At 49.0% G+C, this 19849-nt stretch overlaps 10 protein-coding genes across 10 annotated transcripts; 6 read left to right on the top strand and 4 right to left on the bottom strand.

Moving 5' to 3' along the window:
* Positions 1 to 385: 385 nt before the first annotated feature.
* On the top strand, positions 386 to 2370 carry KY384_003069 (uncharacterized protein; the record flags this gene model as incomplete). Its single annotated transcript, XM_044811590.1, has 2 exons — positions 386 to 1784; positions 1841 to 2370. The coding sequence occupies 2 exons, from the start codon at positions 386 to 388 to the stop codon at positions 2368 to 2370; spliced, it is 1929 nt and encodes a 642-aa protein (XP_044670723.1).
* Positions 2371 to 2843: 473 nt separating this feature from the next.
* KY384_003068 (uncharacterized protein) lies at positions 2844 to 4698 on the top strand (the record flags this gene model as incomplete). The annotated part of the gene is made up of 2 exons (XM_044811589.1): positions 2844 to 2899; positions 2955 to 4698. The coding sequence occupies 2 exons, from the start codon at positions 2844 to 2846 to the stop codon at positions 4696 to 4698; spliced, it is 1800 nt and encodes a 599-aa protein (XP_044670722.1).
* Positions 4699 to 6099: 1401 nt separating this feature from the next.
* KY384_003067 (uncharacterized protein) lies at positions 6100 to 6687 on the top strand (the record flags this gene model as incomplete). The annotated part of the gene is made up of 1 exon (XM_044811588.1): positions 6100 to 6687. The coding sequence occupies one exon, from the start codon at positions 6100 to 6102 to the stop codon at positions 6685 to 6687; it is 588 nt and encodes a 195-aa protein (XP_044670721.1).
* An 870-nt stretch (positions 6688 to 7557) lies between these two features.
* On the top strand, positions 7558 to 8472 carry KY384_003066 (uncharacterized protein; the record flags this gene model as incomplete). The annotated part of the gene is made up of 2 exons (XM_044811587.1): positions 7558 to 7970; positions 8022 to 8472. 2 exons carry the CDS (start codon positions 7558 to 7560, stop codon positions 8470 to 8472), a joined length of 864 nt encoding a protein of 287 aa, XP_044670720.1.
* A 570-nt stretch (positions 8473 to 9042) lies between these two features.
* On the bottom strand, positions 9043 to 9390 carry KY384_003065 (uncharacterized protein; the record flags this gene model as incomplete). Its single annotated transcript, XM_044811586.1, has 2 exons — positions 9043 to 9297; positions 9340 to 9390. 2 exons carry the CDS (start codon positions 9388 to 9390, stop codon positions 9043 to 9045), a joined length of 306 nt encoding a protein of 101 aa, XP_044670719.1.
* A 179-nt stretch (positions 9391 to 9569) lies between these two features.
* On the top strand, positions 9570 to 10201 carry KY384_003064 (uncharacterized protein; the record flags this gene model as incomplete). Its single annotated transcript, XM_044811585.1, has 2 exons — positions 9570 to 9803; positions 9878 to 10201. The coding sequence occupies 2 exons, from the start codon at positions 9570 to 9572 to the stop codon at positions 10199 to 10201; spliced, it is 558 nt and encodes a 185-aa protein (XP_044670718.1).
* A 761-nt stretch (positions 10202 to 10962) lies between these two features.
* Positions 10963 to 12710, top strand: KY384_003063 (uncharacterized protein; the record flags this gene model as incomplete). The annotated part of the gene is made up of 4 exons (XM_044811584.1): positions 10963 to 10978; positions 11086 to 11663; positions 11711 to 11851; positions 11907 to 12710. 4 exons carry the CDS (start codon positions 10963 to 10965, stop codon positions 12708 to 12710), a joined length of 1539 nt encoding a protein of 512 aa, XP_044670717.1.
* A 1058-nt stretch (positions 12711 to 13768) lies between these two features.
* Positions 13769 to 14446, bottom strand: KY384_003062 (uncharacterized protein; the record flags this gene model as incomplete). The annotated part of the gene is made up of 1 exon (XM_044811583.1): positions 13769 to 14446. The coding sequence occupies one exon, from the start codon at positions 14444 to 14446 to the stop codon at positions 13769 to 13771; it is 678 nt and encodes a 225-aa protein (XP_044670716.1).
* Positions 14447 to 15017: 571 nt separating this feature from the next.
* Positions 15018 to 16979, bottom strand: KY384_003061 (uncharacterized protein; the record flags this gene model as incomplete). Its single annotated transcript, XM_044811582.1, has 4 exons — positions 15018 to 15731; positions 15788 to 16247; positions 16338 to 16675; positions 16740 to 16979. The coding sequence occupies 4 exons, from the start codon at positions 16977 to 16979 to the stop codon at positions 15018 to 15020; spliced, it is 1752 nt and encodes a 583-aa protein (XP_044670715.1).
* A 1035-nt stretch (positions 16980 to 18014) lies between these two features.
* KY384_003060 (uncharacterized protein) lies at positions 18015 to 19122 on the bottom strand (the record flags this gene model as incomplete). The annotated part of the gene is made up of 2 exons (XM_044811581.1): positions 18015 to 18535; positions 18693 to 19122. The coding sequence occupies 2 exons, from the start codon at positions 19120 to 19122 to the stop codon at positions 18015 to 18017; spliced, it is 951 nt and encodes a 316-aa protein (XP_044670714.1).
* Between the last annotated feature and the right edge of the window lie 727 nt (positions 19123 to 19849).

The raw sequence follows: 19849 nt of genomic DNA, 5'->3' as shown, positions 1-19849 counted from the left end.
TGACCGTGAAGCCACAGGTGAATAATCAGTGTGGGAGAAATACTTCTATGGATAGATGATTAGATGATTAAATAACAGGAGGACAGGGTGAGAAGAGGACCTACTCGTATGATTTATTGAATCCACTGTTTACGGCCACGTGCATATGTCAGTCAAACCTTAAGTTTAGCGTTGTCCAATGGTCGGATGTGAAACAAGCGCAGCGATGCGACCCTGCAGTCAATGCATTCCGTAGTATCTGACTCGACCAACTCGCAGTGAAGTCGCAGCGCTCCACGGGCTCGCGCCCTTCCTCAAACGTGCATGCTCGTTGTCAATTGATGATTTTGTCCTTGCATTTGCGCCACCTAGCCTTGAAGCTCGCTTGCATCGTCAAATACCGGAGATGGACAGCGGTACCAACGGTGGTGGTGCTGCCACCACGCACATTCAACATGACTCAGAGCCATTTCCCAGACTCGAGACTCAATCTTTTACAGAACATTCTGCTGCTCTCAATACGTTGGATACATCCTCCCCACCAATGCAAGATTCCGCCGACGTCCCTACACCGATTAGCGGACTGAGACTGCAGACAGATCATCTAGCGCAGAAGAATCGTCAAGAGAATCGATCATCAGGTAACGGGACTATACCAGAGATGCACGAACAAAAGGTCTTCAACGCCGGGTTACCAGTGCGACATTCGAGTATCCGATCCAGCCATTCGGCCAGAAGGCACAGAACAGGATCATTGTCACCAGGTTCCTCTGCCGCCTCACCAGCTGTGGGCCCACTTGTAGACATGACACCTTTACCATCCCCAATCTCCCAATTTGGCTCTCCGGGTCATTGGAGAGGGTCGATGGACGAAGAGCTTGACGATGCTACATCTGGTGCTCAAGATGACCACACGTCCTCTCAATCTATTGAAGAGCTTGCAGAGCTAGCACGAACTTCGCCAAAGAAGAGGAAGTTGCCAGTCTTGGGTATCTCTGGAATCGACCAACCTCCACAATCATACATCACCAATGCAGCAGCGCATGAGAGAAATCGTAGTCTAAGTGACTACGTCCCGGAAGGTATCCAGGTACCTAATGTACGGAACATAGCTGTCTCAACTTCAGCTACGCCACCTATCAGTCAACAATTTTCTCCACCTCACGATCATTTGCACCGCGAACAGCATCTAGCTGTGCAGCGCGGCCTCGAACCGCCCAAGCCGCCAACCCCTCCGGACAGTAACCGTGGTAGCAGAAGTGACGACCTTGAACCACCCATCAGCCCAGCATTCTCAAAGGCAGCGACGCCTCCACTCTACAAGGCTACATTAATTCGTAGTGGGCAAACAAAGCAATGGCGGGCGTTGAGGCAACTTGGAGAAGGTCAATTCAGCAAGGTGATGCTGGCAACAAGTGACTTTGCTGTTGACAGTGTGAGTCACAGTCTGAGCTCCGTGGAAATCAAGCTTAATCCAAAATCGCTGGTTGCTGTCAAAGTGTGCAATCACGGCCCAGCTGGAGGCGCGGATGAAAAGTCTCTCCGAACATCAATACAGCGAGAGCTAGACCTGATGAAATCGATTGACCATCCGTCTCTAGTGCATCTCAAAGCCGTCAGCTCACAGGAACGACAAACTCTATTCGTACTTAGCTATTGTCCAGGCGGCGACTTGTTTGAACTCGCTAGCACAAAACATGACCTTTTGACGCCATCTCTAGTTCGCAGAATCTTTGCCGAGCTCGTAGATGCCGTACAATATCTACATGCTAAGTACATAATTCACCGCGATATCAAGCTTGAAAGTGAGTCTGATCGTCTTGCTTTTTCCGAGAAAGGAGTCCGCTGACAATACTACTAGACATCCTCGTCAAAGTGAATCCAGACTCTTTCTCACAAATCACAGATTGGCAAGCGTACGATAGACCTGTAGTGTGCCTCTCAGATCTTGGACTAGGACGCGACATTCCCAGACCGCCTGAATCTCCACTTTTAGAGCGACGTTGTGGGAGCGAGGACTACGCGGCGCCAGAAGTCTTGATCGGACAGGAGTACGATGGTCGATCGACAGACTCATGGGCATTAGGTGTGGTCCTTTATACACTTATGGAAGGAAGGATGCCTTTCGACCCTATACCAGGCAGCAGGCGCAGAAGTCCGACGAGTCACAAGATTGCCAGATGTGAGTGGCAATGGGTTAGGTTCGCAGATTCAGACGGAGAGTGGGATCCTGTCAAAGGGAAGGCATTCGAAGGCGCTCAAGGAATAGTAGAGTGCCTGATCTGCCGCGCCAGGACTCGATCGAATTTGGAAAAGGTGCAACAGATGGAGTGGGTCAGACAAGGCATTCATTCAGAGGATGGGCTGAAACGTGAAGAGGAGGAAGATTAGATTCTTCAGCTCGGCGCCATTTACACTCGGTGATCAACGAACGTTATGAGATGTGAACGTCCTCATTCAGGGTTTGAGTGCGTGTTGGACGTTTAGCTAATGATTTGAGACGTGGCCATGATACTAGATGCCTGTACTATATAGGGTGCTTGTGAACCAGTCAAGCTTCCCCAAATGTAAATCTTCAATATGTGTCCAAAGTGGCCCCATGGAGCTCGCGCCAGCAGAAAGGGGCCCTTCATCCTCCAATCAATGCACTTGCTTTGTCATGGTTGATGCTCTAGCCCTAGCGCTAGGCTTGATATGTTAGAGCGCCTGTAATAGTGAGCTGCGACATCGGAAAACGGTCTTCATCTGAGCGTCTTCGGTTTTACGACGACCATTGGTGTTTACAGCCATGAAGATTGAGATCAGGATGAGATATCCTGAAGCCTCCCCTGTGCCTTGACTTTGCACATAATCAATCCCTTAGTATGCCTCTTCTTCGGTGTAGGAAGTCATTCGGACGAGATTTGGTGCATGTTGGGCGGTGGGTGTCACGCCATTGTCTCCTTTCACGCACAACTCGTACTCACTGAAAATAGACGTAGCTCTCTGATCCCACTCAGCTCGAAACGTAGTGCTTCTTCAACTAGTGATCGCCCCTTAAATACAGTCAGCCGTCATGTCACCCAACCAAAATCACAAGGCGCCTCGCAAGCCATGCTCTACGCTACCGGCCTCGAGTTGGCAGACATGGACAAAGCCCAAGTCGGCATATCGTCGGTCTGGTTCTCCGGTAACCCTTGCAATAAACATCTTCTCGACCTCAACAATCGAGTGAAAGAGGGGGTAGAGCAGCAAGGGCTTATAGGCTACCAATTCAACACCGTAGGAGTCAGCGATGCAATATCCATGGGAACAAAAGGCATGAGATATTCCTTACAGTCGCGTGACTTGATTGCAGATTCGATCGAGACCGTGATGGGTGGTCAATGGTACGACGCAAACATTTCAATCCCGGGTTGCGACAAGAACATGCCTGGTGTGATTATGGCAATGGGACGTGTCAACAGACCTTCATTGATGGTATACGGAGGCTCGATCAGGCCTGGATGTGCGGTGACACAAGATAATGCAGATATCGACATTGTCTCCGCCTTTCAATCCTACGGTCAATTCATTGGAGGTCACATCAGTGAAGAACAACGCTTTGACATCATACGGAATGCATGTCCGGGTGGAGGTGCATGTGGTGGGATGTACACTGCAAACACAATGGCTACCGCCATCGAAGTCATGGGTATGACTTTGCCGGGCTCTTCATCAAACCTCGCCGAGTCCAAAGCAAAGTATCTGGAGTGTGTGGCGGCTGGTGGAGCGATCAAGAAATTACTTCAAGAAGATATCAGACCTTCCGATATTATGACGAGAGAGGCATTTGAGAATGCCATGGTTATTGTCACCATTACTGGAGGCTCGACCAACGCCGTCCTCCATCTAATTGCCATGGCGCACTCCGTCGGTATCGATCTTACTATTGATGACTTTCAGCGTGTCAGCGACAGGACGCCATTCCTCGCCGATCTCAAACCGTCGGGCAAGTATGTAATGGCGGACTTGCACCGAATCGGTGGAATTCCTAGTCTAATCAAGCTTCTGCTCAAAGAAAATGTTATATCTGGTACCGGCATGACAGTCACGGGCCAGACACTCGCGAAGAACGCAGAGAACGCACCTGATTTCCCATCTGATCAGACCATCATTCGCCCCTTCAGTGACCCTATTAAGAAGACTGGACACATCCAAATTTTGCGTGGCAGTCTTGCTCCGGAAGGATGCGTTGGTAAGATCACGGGCAAGGAAGGCACTCGTTTTGTTGGTAGAGCGAAAGTCTTCGACGGCGAAGATGACATGGTCCTTGCGCTAGAGAAAGGTGCCATCAAGCAAGGCGAGAAGACCGTTGTCGTGATACGATACGAAGGGCCTAAAGGAGGCCCTGGCATGCCAGAGATGTTGAAACCAAGCTCAGCCATTATGGGCGCTGGTCTCGGCAAAGATGTGGCCTTGATTACAGATGGCAGATTCAGTGGCGGCAGTCACGGGTTTCTGATCGGTCATATCGTGCCAGAAGCGCAAGAAGGTGGTCCTATCGCATTCGTCAGGGACGGTGACGAAATCGTAATCGATTCTGAAACTAGGAGACTGGATGTGTCTATAGAAGAAACGGAGCTAGAAAGGAGGAAGAAGGACTGGCGCCAGCCTCCTTTAAAGTACCAGAAAGGTACTCTAAAAAAATATGCAAAAATTGTCATTGATGCGAGCCATGGATGCATTACGGATTCATAAAGCGTATGTACCCCTTCGATAATTTAAGTTACACTATAGTACTTGGTGTCTCTAGCCTGTGCCAATCAATGAATACACTCGGTAGATCGATCAGTGCAATACTATTGACGTTGAAGGGTGGCATCAGCATCACGTCTAACCACCTCCAACGCTCAAGCAATTCGTATTCGTCGGAAATTGGGCTGCTGGTAGCCTGACGGCCCTCAAACACTGTTCTTATGGCGGCAGTCAGATACAACCCCTTCGAACGTGGTGAAATCGGAAATTCAGACGGACCACAATTCCAAATGCCACTGAGAGACGTGACATGAGATCTGCAGGAGGAAAAAGGCCAACTACTTGACACCGTCGGTAATGCCAAAGCTTACAAGACAATGCTCGCCCGTCAGAAATCAACTAATCATGCAGACTCATTGTGTTGTATGACAGCTATCGCGACATTTATATTGTTCATCTCGAGTCATGTCACTGAATTCTCACTGTTGCTTCGCTTCATACTGAAAAAGTAAATATGTATATACTAGCGCTGAGGCTCTTCTTGAAAGACGTTCTGACCTCTGTAATTTGAATTTTTGTATGGGAAAAGACAAAGTCAAGCCGTCTTATGGGCTTCAATGCCCACAAGCGTCCTTCGATGAACGGGGTTGAATTGAACGCAAATCAAGAAAGGAATCGACTATTGAGACTCGTGTGGGTACTGTACCAGATATATCGTCGCGCGTCAGATCTTTCAGCATGTCCTTATAACCAATTAAGTCGACAATGTGACTTATTCATCTTTAGGTGAAGAACATGCAAGACGAAACATCGATCTGACGCAATCGTTTTGGACCAACAAAACAGCATGGCAATATGTTCGCCTTTAGATCTGTCGCAATCTGGCAAACCACTAAGAACATGGCTTGTATCAAGGCTCATTGTTGATGTTTGTGCTCGGGGTTTCCCTTGTGTTTGTGCTTGCCTAAATCAGGCATTTGGCTGCCATGGCCCAGTGGCTTACTTGACTTTCTATGGCTTGTATGGAAACGGCGCGAAGAGCAAAAGTCTCGTGGAACTGTGACACAGCCTCCACAAGGTGTGACAGCTTTTGCCTTGGATTAATTCGTTGCTCACACCAAGAGATGGGTTTTCGGATTGTACCACAGCATGGGTCTTTGTTCGTTCTCGTCCTCCCTGCGCCGATCAAAGGCTCAAGAAATCCACAGGCTACTCTGTGTTTGTTCGACCGGAAGCTTTGTCTTCTGAGGTGGTATTCAACCCTTTGTCCTACCTACAATATCAATTGTTGAGGCTCTGTTGTTGATCTAGCGGTATAAGTACTGCCACCTCCCCCGTCAAAGCAAAAAGCATCACCTCGCTAGAACATCTACAAAAAAAAAACCAACCAAACTTTGATCAGCCATGACTGCACCAATTTTGTCCACGAAGGATTTCTTCCGCTTCCTCGAACCGGTGCTGTCCGCAATCAATAAGAACGCTCGCGGTGACGCCCCCGAAACTCTCGAGAGACTCCTACGCGATCCAAAGGAGTTCGCAAGGGCATCGTCACTGGACGTCGACCCGAAAGTACTTGAAAGATACGACGAAATCAGAACAAATAAGAATCTCGGAGGACACCGCGAAATCCTGGAACGTCTTGCGAAGGGCGGACTCTTTCACGAAAACACTGAAGAGTGGCAAATTCCCTTCGTCAAAACTTATCTGAACATTTTCACCATCGTCATAGAGAGAGGAGGCGCTGGAGCACTCTTCCTATTAGCGAGCTTGTTTGACGTTTACGAGCTTCAACGTCTCGATCTGGACGATTCGCGCTTTGAATCCTTTTGGTTAAAGAACCAACCGTCAAAAGAACATTGGAAACAGATGAAGGAGGAGCTTAAGAAATGGGATATCGTTGACTGCCTCGACAAAGCTCAGGTACCAGGAGATGATCCCAAACCAAAGAGATCGATATGCCAAACCTTGCTCAATATAATTACTGGGCGCTAGGGGGACAAGGGTGGGAACAAGTCGTACAAATGATTCTCTCTTAGACAGATCTTGCAATTATGATTATATACTGCATGCACGTCTTAACCAAATGCATGTCGCAATATATTGTGCATACAATTCAGATTAGACATCAGATTCAGTCCTCTGGTATTGTCAAAACCGCTGATTTGTTAGGGAAAGGGTTTCAACGGTCATGCCCAAGGCTTTGTTGCCACAGCGTGGATTTGCGACAGCCTTTGAAACGCTCAGTCAATCCCTATTGTGTTTCGACGGGTAGTGAAAGACCATGTTGACGACTCTAACCCACGGTAGAGCAATTGCATTCCCGTTACCAAACACAGGAATGACCCGCTCCTCTTCGTGACTCGGCGTTAACTGGAGTATTGGGATACGAGGCAAGATTGACCCATCTCTGCGAAGATGGTTTGGTGCTTCGTACGAGAAGCGGAGCTCGGGCAAAAAGGAAGCCTGCACAGCCACTGCAGGCACCGCCACTACGCCACAGGCGGTTTAAGCCTGAATAAGTCTCGGGTCAGCTTTGTGACGCAATTTCGAGGTTTCCCTGTAGTCTGGCGATGAGAATCGGCGTCAGTGTGCAGTATGCCATCGTGGCCGCATTATTGAAGGAGGCTGTTCAATCCTAAGTTGGCTCTCCCATCGTTGCTTCTATCCTTTGGCGTAATTGGCAGGCGCCAAATCAGGAAATTTCCATTTCGTCGCCACCAATCAGACTAGAACTACGTCAGCAGCCGAGGAAAGCCAAGATTTGAAGGCGCATGCGAAAACCAAGGTTTTGAATGCTTCATCACTCTCTCACTCGCCTTCTTCTCCACACATCCCCTTGCTGGTCATCATCAATCCATAACGATGTCGAAACTCCATTTACTCAATCGCTCGGTTTCAACCACTCTCTATGCTCTCGAATTCCTGGTATCCGCCCTCATCCTAGGCATCTTCTCATACTTCCTCGCCAAACTAGCTGGTCGTGATGGCGCCACAATTCCACAGTGGGAGAAAGCGGTAGAAGGCATGTCTGGAGCTGCCGTTTTATACACCATCTTTGCTGTCCTCCTCACCTGCTTCTTTGGGGGCATCACCTTCCTTGCATTCGTTGCAGTGGTGCTGGATGTCTGCTTCTGTGCCTGCATGGTGGCTATTGCCATACTCACGCGCGCTGGATCCAAGACTTGTGGAAGTGTGAATGACTCTCCCATCGGACCGGGAAATCACCTATCCTGCCGCCTGCAAAAGGTTGTCTTTGCCGTTTCGATTATCGGAGCGTACGTCAACGATTCTACGCTGCTGAATACTCTCGTACTGATCATCATTAGATTTTTGTTTGCAATCTCCGTCATTTCTCAAATCGCTTTGTCCCGGTCTCATAAACGTGAAAAACGCTACGGTCCGAGCCCATCCAACAATTACACGTCTGGATCAGGAAAACGGCGCCCATGGCAAAGGAAGAAGAAGGCTGCTACTCGCGACACAGAGCTTGGCGCAGCTGGCCCCGGTGGCTTCAACAATGATCACAAACGGACATCAGACATGACAGGCACCACGGCGCCGGTCAATGACCAAGTATATGGTGGGCCAACAACTAAATACAGCGAGCCTACCATACCCACGCACACACATGCACCACAAACAACAGGAGTTCTCGGATCGGGCAACAACAAGCCCATCGTAGAGATGGATAATGGACAGACTCATGCGCTACCAAACCCATACGCGCAGAATGCTAATCCATATGCAGAGGTGCACGGTGGTGGATATGTGCATTGATAGCAGAACAAAGCTAAAGAGGTGCAAATTATGACTGAAATACAAAGATACCCAAATTAACTCTAAGAAGAGATATTCGTTCTGGTGGGGTAATGCAAGGGAAGTGTGAAAGAGGGAGCAAATGCTCAGCACAAATGATGATAAGATTTATAATACCAGTATGATGTCAGGCCTATCGAGCCTCCTGATAATCTTAATTCATATGTTTAAGAGAATTTCTAAATCAAGCCAAAAGCCTCAGAACGTACCAACGCGCTCGTGGTGCATCTTTGTGGATTGTCGTTTTGTGATTTCCGTGCTTTCAATTGTCGCCGCGTATTGGAATCCCTAAAGTAGCTGATATTTCGTAGAGTTCCTTTGAGCTTCCTCCCTGCCTTAGGCAGGGAGACCTGAGATTTCGAGTCATGAATGCGTTTGCGTAGCGCCAACACACAAGCGTGCCTTGTGTGCTTAATAGTGATACATGTTGACGTAGCTTGCCCACTGCTATGTCTTGCATAAGCAAGTATCATGAAGCTGAGATATTGTTTCGAGTGTCTCTGTCGTATGACAGCGTTCCTTCGGGGCGCGTCATCCTTCCTGTGCATCCGCTTCTGATCCACCGTCACCCCGTTTCATTCTTTCCTGCACCTCCCTCTGTGTCCGCATGAGCATCTCAATATCCGCAGTCGATTGCCTGTCCCTAACACTATCTTCCTCTTGTATCTCTCTGGTCTGGATCGCTCGCTGTTGAGCCCGCAGTGTCTCAATCTCCCGATTTACTGCTGTGATCCTGCTTTCAAGCTCGTCTTTCTTCTCGTTACGTGCCTTAGTGTCTTTGTATTGCTGATATAAAGAGTAGCATTGATAGCAACCGGTGGCGATCACAGCAAACCGAATGAGCTGGTACTCTTGGACGGAGAGGTAGAGCTCTACCATCTTGAGAAAGGTAAAGTGGAGTAGACAGTCAATGACAGAAGTAAGCTCGGTGAGCTGAAATTACGAGTACGAAGTTTAAGTTCGGCTCGGAAAACATTCCGCAAAAAGGTATCAATGTCAAGACAATTTCTACAACGCAATAAATCATTTTCAACCCCGTTCTCGCAAACCTGTCGGGAATGTCAGTCACTTACACAGCTACAGCTCGATGCTGTACGCGAGTACTCCAGCAATCGTCAAAACGCATTTGCCTAGCCGCTCGCGCCACTACACAGCTAGAACGACGAGCCCCTTCGCGGCGATGGGAATCCACCACCGCAGAGGCACCAATTGATCCCAAAATCTCAACTATAGTCGACCAAATAAGTCAATTAACGCTTTTGGAAACGGCAGACCTTGTCTCAAACCTCAAAGTCCGTACACTGTCCCCCAAGCTCACCTGTCATCACCCTCGACTAATCAGTCTCCCATCTAGACTCGTTTAAAGATTCCAGATCTCCCCATCGGTGGTTTCTCCGCCGGCGCTGGTGGAGGAGCTGCAGCCGCCCCACCTCCTGAGGAAGCAGACGAGCCCGCTCCCGTCACAGCACAAGAAAAAACCCTGTTCACGTTACATCTAAAATCATTTGAGGCAGGGGCGAAACCAAAGGTCATTAAAGAGATCAAGAGTATGCTTGGCTTGAGTTTGGTAGACAGCAAGAAGTTTGTGGAGAGCGCGCCGAAGATGATGAAGGAGGGCATTCCCAAGGAAGAGGGGGAGAAGATCGTGGAGTTAATGAAAGGGCTAGGCGCAGTTGTAGGGATGGAGTAAGAGTCGGAATGGGCTGGTGACAGGATAGAGGAAGGGTTGACACACATGTCAGAGCATATGGAAGAGGCATAGTGTACGAGCTGTACATATATCGTTGGAGATGTCATTCACACGAAGATTATCTCTTGGAGCGGAGAACATTCTTAATGTAAGATCCTTCAGAATGCTCCGACAGATATCAATCGGCGGACTAGCACGGTCAGCCAATTCCCCTGTTCGTTGGAGCTCTAGATTCCTAATCTTCGGCCGAGCACCTCGAGTAATGAGAGCAGAGCGAAGCGTCAGAGTGTCAGCATCATAACGAATTGATGCGGAGGAACATGGATTTATACAGGGACGTTCATCCGCATTTCCGCTGCGTATTGGCTCTTCTACCCCAGACTTCGCAACTTGTAGGCCTGATCCGGTCTAGCTGGTTGCTTACTTATCATCCTTCCGTCTTACGTCAAGATGAGGTTGAGGCGCATGCAAGGGCAAGGTGCCTGAGTAGCACAGGCTCACCAGGGTTTCTCTCGCACGGAATCCCCACACGGACGAATTGAAGTCTGATACCACTCACCGCTGCCTATGAATCCAGATCAACAATGGACACAATCGTTATGGCCGTATCCGTAGAGCATTGCCAGGTTCTCTTGATTGTGGTGCAGGCTATAATTAAATTTTCCCTTTGGCCATAACCACGCCAGAGAAGGGGCAAGTATATATGTATCGATTCTCAGCATGTAAGACTATGCAATATCTCCTCAACAAGACTTCTCATTATGGTTGGTGTCCCGGGTAAGAGCAAAGGCTGTCTGACGTGCCGACGACGCAAGATACGCGTGAGTACATCCTGCTTCTGCAGTCAATTCGCGATGGTTGACAGCCTTAGTGCGACCTTACAGAACCAAACTGCAAGCGATGCTCCGATACGGGTCGAACATGCGAAGGATATGCACGCTATCCGACCTTTCTAATCAACACACCCGAGGGTCGTCGCAGGAGAGAGCGTCTGGAGGAAGCGAAACCGAGGACTCCCAGCACAGACTCTCCCGCATCGAGATCAGATACGCCTCTGGCCAGGGTTCGAAAACCGTCGACTGGTGACAAGGCTATGGTCCCACGGACGGATTTCAGCGCCTTGCCTCAGCAGGCTAGCATAGCACAGCTACAGGACGACCAACTTCTGGCCTGTTTCTGGATCAACTATGTACCGATAGGATCGCTGGCACAACATCCGTCACCATGCCCATGGTTGCAGGAAATCATGTTCACCACCGATCCTCATCCTGCCTTGAAACTCTCACTCAAGGCTTTGGCCCTTACTCGCCTAGGATGGCTCAACCAAGATGATGCTCTTTCCAAGATGGGCCAGAGCAATTATGGCCTAGCCCTCAAGCATATTCAGCATGCTCTGTGGGATCCGCTCGCAAAGTGGTCTGACCACACACTTGCAGCAGCCCATCTGTTATCGATCTATGAGGTAGTAATGCCTTCCCTTTCACTCATGGAGTACTAATTCTTTGCCAGCTATTCGAAGCCACCAATGATAGCGTGAAAGGCTGGAATAGTCACGTGTCTGGACTTGGGCTACTTGTCAGACTGCGAGGCCCAGATTCGTACGAATCGCCCATGGGACAAGCTATTCTATTTGGGTTTTCTTCAGGTTCAGTAAGCTTGCCCCATTGACACAACAGCGCTCGATCTCACTCATACTTTCTCATAGATGATACATAGCCTCCAATTTCGCAAAGGTACATTCTTGATGAGTGAAGAATGGAAGGTGAAGTATTTCACGGATCCTGTCGATGAATTCCACTATCGTCTTCTTGAATTCGGCTTTGAACTTGCGAGCACACTGGAGGAAACAGATCGTCAGAGACTTCAGCAAGAGTTGCTGAGCCTTGATCGTTGCATTAGTTATGTCAATATGTTTCTTGCCCTGGATTCTCGAATGGAAGATTGGCTTCAAGACTTTACAAGCCATTGCGGAGACCCACTTTATGTGATTGATTTTAAGGACAGCTACTGCTCTGGCATACCCGACATGTACAAAGGCTTCATCTTCCGAAACTATCGACAGGCAAATGTCTTGAACACTTTCTGGTCACTGAAATTGATCCTAAATCATATTCTCACCACCATTAGGGCCGCACTCGGGGTTCGATCCGCTCATTTCAAGACTGCAGGAGGGCCGAATGCTCCAGCGGGAGAAGATCGTCCAGACTTCCTAGGTGGCGACCGCAGTGATCATTGCCTCGAACTTGCGACGAACATTATGCGTGCTATGCCATATGTTCTCAAGGACGAAATGGGCTTGCTTGGAGCTCAACAATCAATCTTTCCTCTACGGGTCGCACTATTAGTCTTAAAGAGATATCCGGGGGAAGAGCTCAGATGGTGTGAGAGCATTTATTCGCAGTTCAACAGCAAGAAGGGTATACGTTACGCGACTGAAATTGCGAAGTATGAAGGTGGATATAAAGACGATCAGGCTCCCACAATGGCGAACACAATCAACAGCCGGTGACGGGAGTGAAGAAGAGCGAGATACCCAGTGCAGTGATAGACGTGGGATGTGGTGAGATTTGTAAGGGTAGGGATAGAATTGCTTTAATTTCCAATCCGGTCCTTGCAGGCCAGAGACTGAGATCGTTGTACGGTACACACATTTATTGTTTATTACTTGAACATCGAAACCCCCTGAATTTGTATGAATATCTTGGAATTTTACTGAATATTCCCGCATGCTTAGATTGCGCCGTCAAGCTGGAGGAAATTGGTTCTGAGCGTTACGCTGATTCGAAAGAAACGGATCGCATGACTAGTTTGCTCTCGACCCACAAAATAGTTTCCCTTTGGGAGCCAGCAATTTCTTCTTGTAGGCTGTGATGCGGACCCTCTTTGGCACGTACGGTCTGTTGAATATGAACTTCACCCTTTAAGCCAGATCAAGGGATTATAGCGACTCGGCTTATACGCTTCATTTTGTGTTGACTCACACAGCAACGGATAGATCCACGACGGCGTCGTCCAAATCAAGAAGCCCAAAACCCAAAGGTACCCAAATATCCTTATCCCAAATCCCGGTGGAGTAGTGTCTCTTTGGGTACCATGAGCCCGACGGTAAATTGCTTGCACAGCATCCTCGAACATGATGCCGGCTGTTTGAATGCAGAAGAAATAGATAGTGCCCGAGCTTCGCCAATCGAGCCCTATGGCGATATCGACGAGGAAGTGGATGAGACCAGATAGCATGAAGGTCAACAGGATAGTGGTGTAGCGTGCAATTAGAGTCCCCTTTCGAAGAAGAAGGGCATTATGCGAAATGTAGTTTGCGGGGCTGTTACATTTCTGCCGAAAATGCTGATGCCAGAAAACACTATTTGCACCACCAGGGTCAGCAATTAAAGTCACGATATTTCAAGTCCGCTAAAGGGGGAACCAGATGAGTACGTACCTCCAAAATCTACGAATCGAATATCCTTCTCCCACTGATCCAAACGCCGGGCGCCAGGATTTGACTTCGTCGAGGTCGAGAGCAACAAGAATGAAGGCGGCGATGTCCTGGGCCAATCTGATAAGATATTAATTGCGCATCCATATATCCATGATAGTTGTAATTCGGACGATGATTTCTTCGCTTGACACCTCGGCCAGACGTGAGAACAGGAGGACTTTCTCTGGCGAGTAGACACTGGGGTACAGGTGGATATCTTCCCTTTTTAAATTGGGGAGGTTCAAGAAGAGAAAACAAGCTACAGCGGAGAATGTACTTTGCTGTAAAAATTGCAGTCGAAGGGGTATGTAACCTGGATTATCTTGGTCGAAAGGAGCCACGTTCTTGACCTCATACCTGGTGCCGCAATTGCGGTAGGATAGAGAGACACGGAAACCATACTTGAAGCGATCAATGAAATTGCTGTCGTCTTGTTTGTTATTCTGCATCTTGGCGTCATTGTTCGATAATCCATGACAATGTGCGTATCCTAAAGCCGGGCCTTGGGTTTCATAGGCCCACTCGCTAACAAGAGCAACTTCGATGTATTGCAAAGCCCCGACACCGAGCGCTACGCCCATCCATGACGCCAAGAAAGTTGACTGCGTTCTTTCTAAGGCTGTGGAAACGCCGAGATAAGTCAGATATAGGATTAGGAGTAGGAATGCTAGCCGGTAGAGGGATCTTGGGGACGTGAATCCAACCACGGCGGCGGAGATCGTCGTCGGGATGAGGGAGAGTGCTATGGGATGTGTGAGAAGGGACATCGTGCAGTATGTCGAATGAACGGAATGGGAAATCGTTCTTTCAATGCACCTCCTGCTCTAGATAGATGAAAAGACCGTTTTGTTGGCGTGCAGAAGATATTGTTGTGGCAAAAGATAAAGCTCGAGTGACGAGATTGAGCAGTGCAGTGTTGTACAATGCGGATCGGAAGAACGGAAGTCTGATAATGAGTCTGAACATTTTGAGGTTTGTGACCCTATATCGGGCCAGGTAAGTAGAATGACTGTACGAGGGATCATATTCAAAAGAGGTACATCCTCTTTGAGATACACCCTGAAGGTGAAGACCTATTTGATTAAGGTAATGACAAGCCAAGCTTCAGTCGGTATGAGGCTCTAGAAGTATGCTCCGGGCGAGAAGCAAATTGAGCGAACGCTGTTGCTCGTAGAAATAGATAAATATACTCACCTGAATATGTCTGGAAAATATGTGCTCCAAACCCGCTTCCCCTCAAATGATATTCATCAACTCATTAGTTCGTGCTCGACGACATCCCGATATCCACCGTTCAGCCATCCAGAAGTAGCTTAGATTTCACAGCAGCAGCGAATGTTAAATTTCTCGCTTGTCTAACCCAGTCTTAGTCTCCACATGCTTGCGATCTAGATCTCCTTTCTTAATGAACGTGCTGTAGCAAAGTCCAGTGCCAGTAATACAGACGCACAAAATCCAGAGGTTCCTCAGGCTCCACGCAAAAGCTTGTCGGACAGCTAGTCTCAGGACGGGGTCTTTGATTTCCTCAATCACGTGCACATTCGAGACAGCGTGTGGGCCGGCAACTTTTTGCAAATACTCGATAGGTAGACCGATGCTTGATAGCTTCGCTGACTGCACTACCATAGAGTTGGCAATGACTGTACCACCGATGACAGCTGCAAAAGATGTTGCAAGACTCCTTGCAAAGCCTAGCGCGCCAATCGCTGTAGCTGTTTCTGCTGCTGAGACCTGCGTTTGCAACGCAATGGTTGGTGCAGGAAAGAGTAAGCCTGCACCTATGCCCGTGACGATCTGGTAACCGATTATTTGACCTAGAGAAGCGGTGGCGTTCAACTTGATGTAAAGACCAGAGCCAAGAGTCAAACATGTGAGACCAGCCCATATCAGCTCGCGATAGCAGGCCCACGCATAGATTGAGATGCCTGAAGCAAAGCCGAAAACTGCAGACACGATGGTGGTGGGGAGCAGCAAGGTCCCAGAAGCCATAGGAGACGCATTTCGTACGGACTGGAAGTAAAGTGGTAGGTAGTACTCGGTCGAGAAATATGCCTTGATTGAAGTTTGTCAGTCTAGCTCTTCATTGCTGCAGTTCAGAGTATACGCACGAAATGGAGGGTGAACATGACAAAGAGTGTTGCCACATTTGACTTGTTCTCAAAGATGTGCAAGGGGATCAGTGGATGTTTTGCCAGCTTGGCCTCACTGATCACAAACAGCACCAAGAGTGTGAAACCAGCGACTATCAGAGCCAGTACTTGTGGCGAGTCCCAAGCGTACGTCTCGCCTCCGAAATTGAGTCCTAGAAGGATCATGATCACGCAACCAAGAAGCGTCGCTATGCCAGCCCAATCCACCGCTTTCATGCCTTCCAAAAATGGGGTCTTTGGGTTGTGGATGTCAAGGCACAAAAACAAAAGGCCAAACGCGAGGCTGCACATTGGGAGATTCAACCAAAACAAAAAGCGCCATGAAAGCAGCTCTGAGAAGGCCCCGCCCAATACAGGTCCAATAGCACCAGCAATGGCCCACATGATCTCTAGAAGGCCAACGTAAAGTGCCCGTCGCCTGTGATTGTGGCACGCAAGATGTCAGCTATCCTCTGATTGAAGAAACAAATGGCTCAAGAGCTTCATCTACATTAGAATTGGATCTTACCTAAGATCAAAGAGATCAGATATCACAATATGAACGATCTGTATCAGCCCGCCTGCTGCTGCACCTTGAAGAGAACGGCCGACAATGAGAATGCGCATTGTCTTAGCAGTGGCACACACGGTCGACGCGCCGAAGTAGAGAGATATTGCCGTCAAGAGTATCAACTTTCGGCCCCAAATATCAGATAATTTCGCCCATATCGGAGCTGCTGCGGCGTCAGCGAGGAGATGGGCTGCCCCGATCCATGCGTATCCAGATGCAGACTTCAACTCTGCGCAAATACTCGGGATGGCGGTTGAAATGCTGACGGTGTTGAGTGCGGCGATGAACAACGTGAGCTTGACGAAGTCAACATTAGCCGAAATCCCTATTCAGAAGTGAGGTTGAGGCTGTGAGTCTCACAAACAAAGCCGTCAAGACAGCTGCAATCCTCATCGTGCTACGAATCGTGTCTTTCTCAATCTTGCCAAACTCTTCATCGGATAGTGCTTCAGGAAGAGGCGGCACGAGGTATTTAAAGGGTACGGAAAGACGCCTGTTTGAGGCTTCACCAGCCATGCTAATAGCATCACTTATGGAGAAACCACGAGGCCTATCGGAACAAGGGCTCACTGCCCGCGACATGCGTCTGAAATCTGGCATGTTGTAAGCAATGGATCATCTTCAGTCGTTCGGACTGCTGTTGCAACTCCGAGATTACGGAGGTGGGAGTAGTAACACTTACGATCGCATGACGTCCTCGGAGAGCGATGATTCACTTTCACCGTTGTGGCATGGGGTTTTGTGGAGTGGGTGAATGCCCACTCGGGTGGGGAAGCAATAACACTTCCAGACATACTCAGCCATGGCCACACCTAGATGTGAAGTTACCCTAAGAGCTTGCTCGATACAGGGCATATTCGCTAAGCAGCCCTCCAAGATCCAAAACCAAGGAAAGTGGCAGCTTCCAAAGACGGGAACGCCAAGCGAGACTTGATAGAGCAGCTGACAGGGTGGTGTTTGTAAGAAGGAAAGGAGACCTTGCGCTTAAACAAAATTTTGTGACAGACTGCAAAGATGATCATTTTATTGGAGTACTTAGGAGGTAATGTGTTAAAGCGAAGAAATGCTTGGTCCTCTGTGCGACTTCAATAGGGCTTTGCTGCAGATTTGTGATCTATGACATCCTTAGGTCATGAAGTGAGAGTCGAAATCTGATCGAAGCGTCTTGTGGTGCACAGAAGGTACCGCTTCCAAGGTCACAGACCAGCTCTGAAGTCGTTGCGATTTAGTAAGATTTTGATGCTTACTGTGAGAATGCAGAGCCCCTTTGTAGGAGCGAGAAATAAGGGTGATACCTGAGTAGCATCGCTTCAGACATAGGAGTAGAGTGCATCACATATCGACTCTGATGACGCCATCATTCAATCCGCCGCGACTCCAATACGGTTTCAGGATTGGCGATTCTCAACCTGTGGTGGACCTTCGCAGGAATGGTAAGTATCACAATGCCGCAATGTTTTGTTTCTGGTGCGCTTAGGGAAGCGGGGAACATTTCCTATCACGGCCGCCTGAAGAGGCATGTGTAGCCTGGTGTCCTGAATCGTGACTGTACTCATACATGTCACTACAAGGATTCTCCCTGATGACAAACGCTTCATTTTACTGATGAACTCTTTCAAGCTTCACACCATCCTCTCAAGCGACTCTAGGAGTTTTGGGTAATGGTGGCGGTTTCTGATATTGAATGGAGCCTTGTGAGGACTTGTTGGACCTCGAATGGGTCCGGGTTTCCATGAGTTTGGCGGATCGCAATGAGGAGGACGATCTGAATTCGAGCAATTTGGCCTCGGCGGTGTATGTAGGTTCTTCCTCATCTTCCTCTACGGGGGAGACAGGGGATCTAGGCGAGACAGCTTTCTCGTCGGCGAAAGGATTTGCCTTCGATGGCGGTTTTGGGGGTTCTTCTTTCCCATGTGGCGGTCTGAGCATGACACTGTGCCTATAGTCATGATAACCCTCTTTGTATTTCCCAAGCTCAATCCTAATTTCGGCAAGGTGCTGGAAGCCCCTCTTCACACATAAGGAGCGCGCAGCAGGGGAAGACTCGACATAACATTGAATGCCTTCCTTGTCTGCTAGATCGACCCCCCAATTGATGAGGGCGATGCCCACACCAGCTTTTTGATATAGCGGAATGACGTGTAATATATCCAAAACTAATAGCGTACAATGAGCTTTCTATATCTTCATTGGGGGAACATGAGAGCTTACCCATTAGGTTCTCCGCAAAATTTGAGAAATAGCATTCGAGCGAGCACGGTGCACCTGTCCGGCACGCGTGCCCTCTAGGTCCTGTGATCCTTTTTCTCGTACTATTGATGATATCACCCCACCTTTCAAGAAGGACGCCATGGCAATCTGGCGGCATTTTCGGCATCAAGTTCTTTTCTTTGACCCATCCAGAGCCACGACGTGAAGCCACACTCGCTCCTTCCGATTGCTCACTCTTCTGTCTTATGCCGCTTAAGGACTGTCGTAGTGCTTGGTCCTCGTCTTGGCGGTAGTGAACCCATTTGGCAAATCCCACGATCTCCCCCGTCGCATCATTGGTAGCCTTGATCAGCGAAGCGGATGGAAAGGTGAAAGACCTCTTATACGACTCGGTCGTGAAGCTGCTGAGTGCAGCTGTCGCACCTCGTGGATAAAGGACCTGAATCAAGGGATTATTGTGAAGAGCTGCCCATTGTATTTCGGCCAAGCGGGAGACTTCGTGGGCTTGGACGGCAGCGACGGTGTATGGCATTGCGAACAGCAGACTGGATCAATAGATCAGGACGAACGGGGGGCGAATAGCAAGCGTTATAGCAGACGGCCGAATTCATAATTGGTGCGTCAGCATCTGAGAGCAGGAGTGAGACAGACAGTCCAATAGACGTCGTTCGCATTAGGAACCTCTGGCATGGTAAAGTAGCTGTGGAGACCCAACGTCAAATAACCGAAAGGGAGAAGTGAGGAGCTTACGCCGCATAGTTGCTACATCGAGTTGGTTCCTGCTCTCTCTGATGGCGCTGGCCGATCATATCGCTCTTGAAACATGGGGGGCCCGTCGGTCACGGCCTGGCGTGTGCCTGGTGATGCAACTGGTGCAAGTGCCCACTGCCCACCACCCACCACCTGGTGCCACCGCCCAGAACTAGTTCTAGTTCTATTGCCCGAGCCTGGCTCCAAAGCAGGCAAAGCGCTAGGTTTCACCTTCATTGTCGTCACCTCGTTGACGGCCCGTCATTTGCTGCTGGTTATCTGATCACTCTCTTCTGTGAACGGCAGAGGAAGTCGTGCTATGCTCTAGACAGGTGCGCTGGCCGATTATGCAATATGCAGCTCTGGTCCCGCCGCTCACCAATCAGGAATCTCCTGCACTGCTAGTAGGAAGCAGGGCACTGGTTGGGGCTGTGTCTGCGAGGGGAACCCAAAAGCAACCTCACTTCCTACTCAACTTTACTTGAGAAATCCATGGCGTCAACTCGTCC

Source organism: Bacidia gigantensis (genome assembly GCF_019456465.1).
Source record: "Bacidia gigantensis strain McMullin 20006 chromosome Unknown contig_180, whole genome shotgun sequence".
NCBI lineage: Eukaryota > Fungi > Ascomycota > Lecanoromycetes > Lecanorales > Ramalinaceae > Bacidia > Bacidia gigantensis.
The sequence above is the reverse complement of the archived record's forward strand: the minus strand, read 5'-3'. Positions and strand labels throughout refer to the sequence as shown.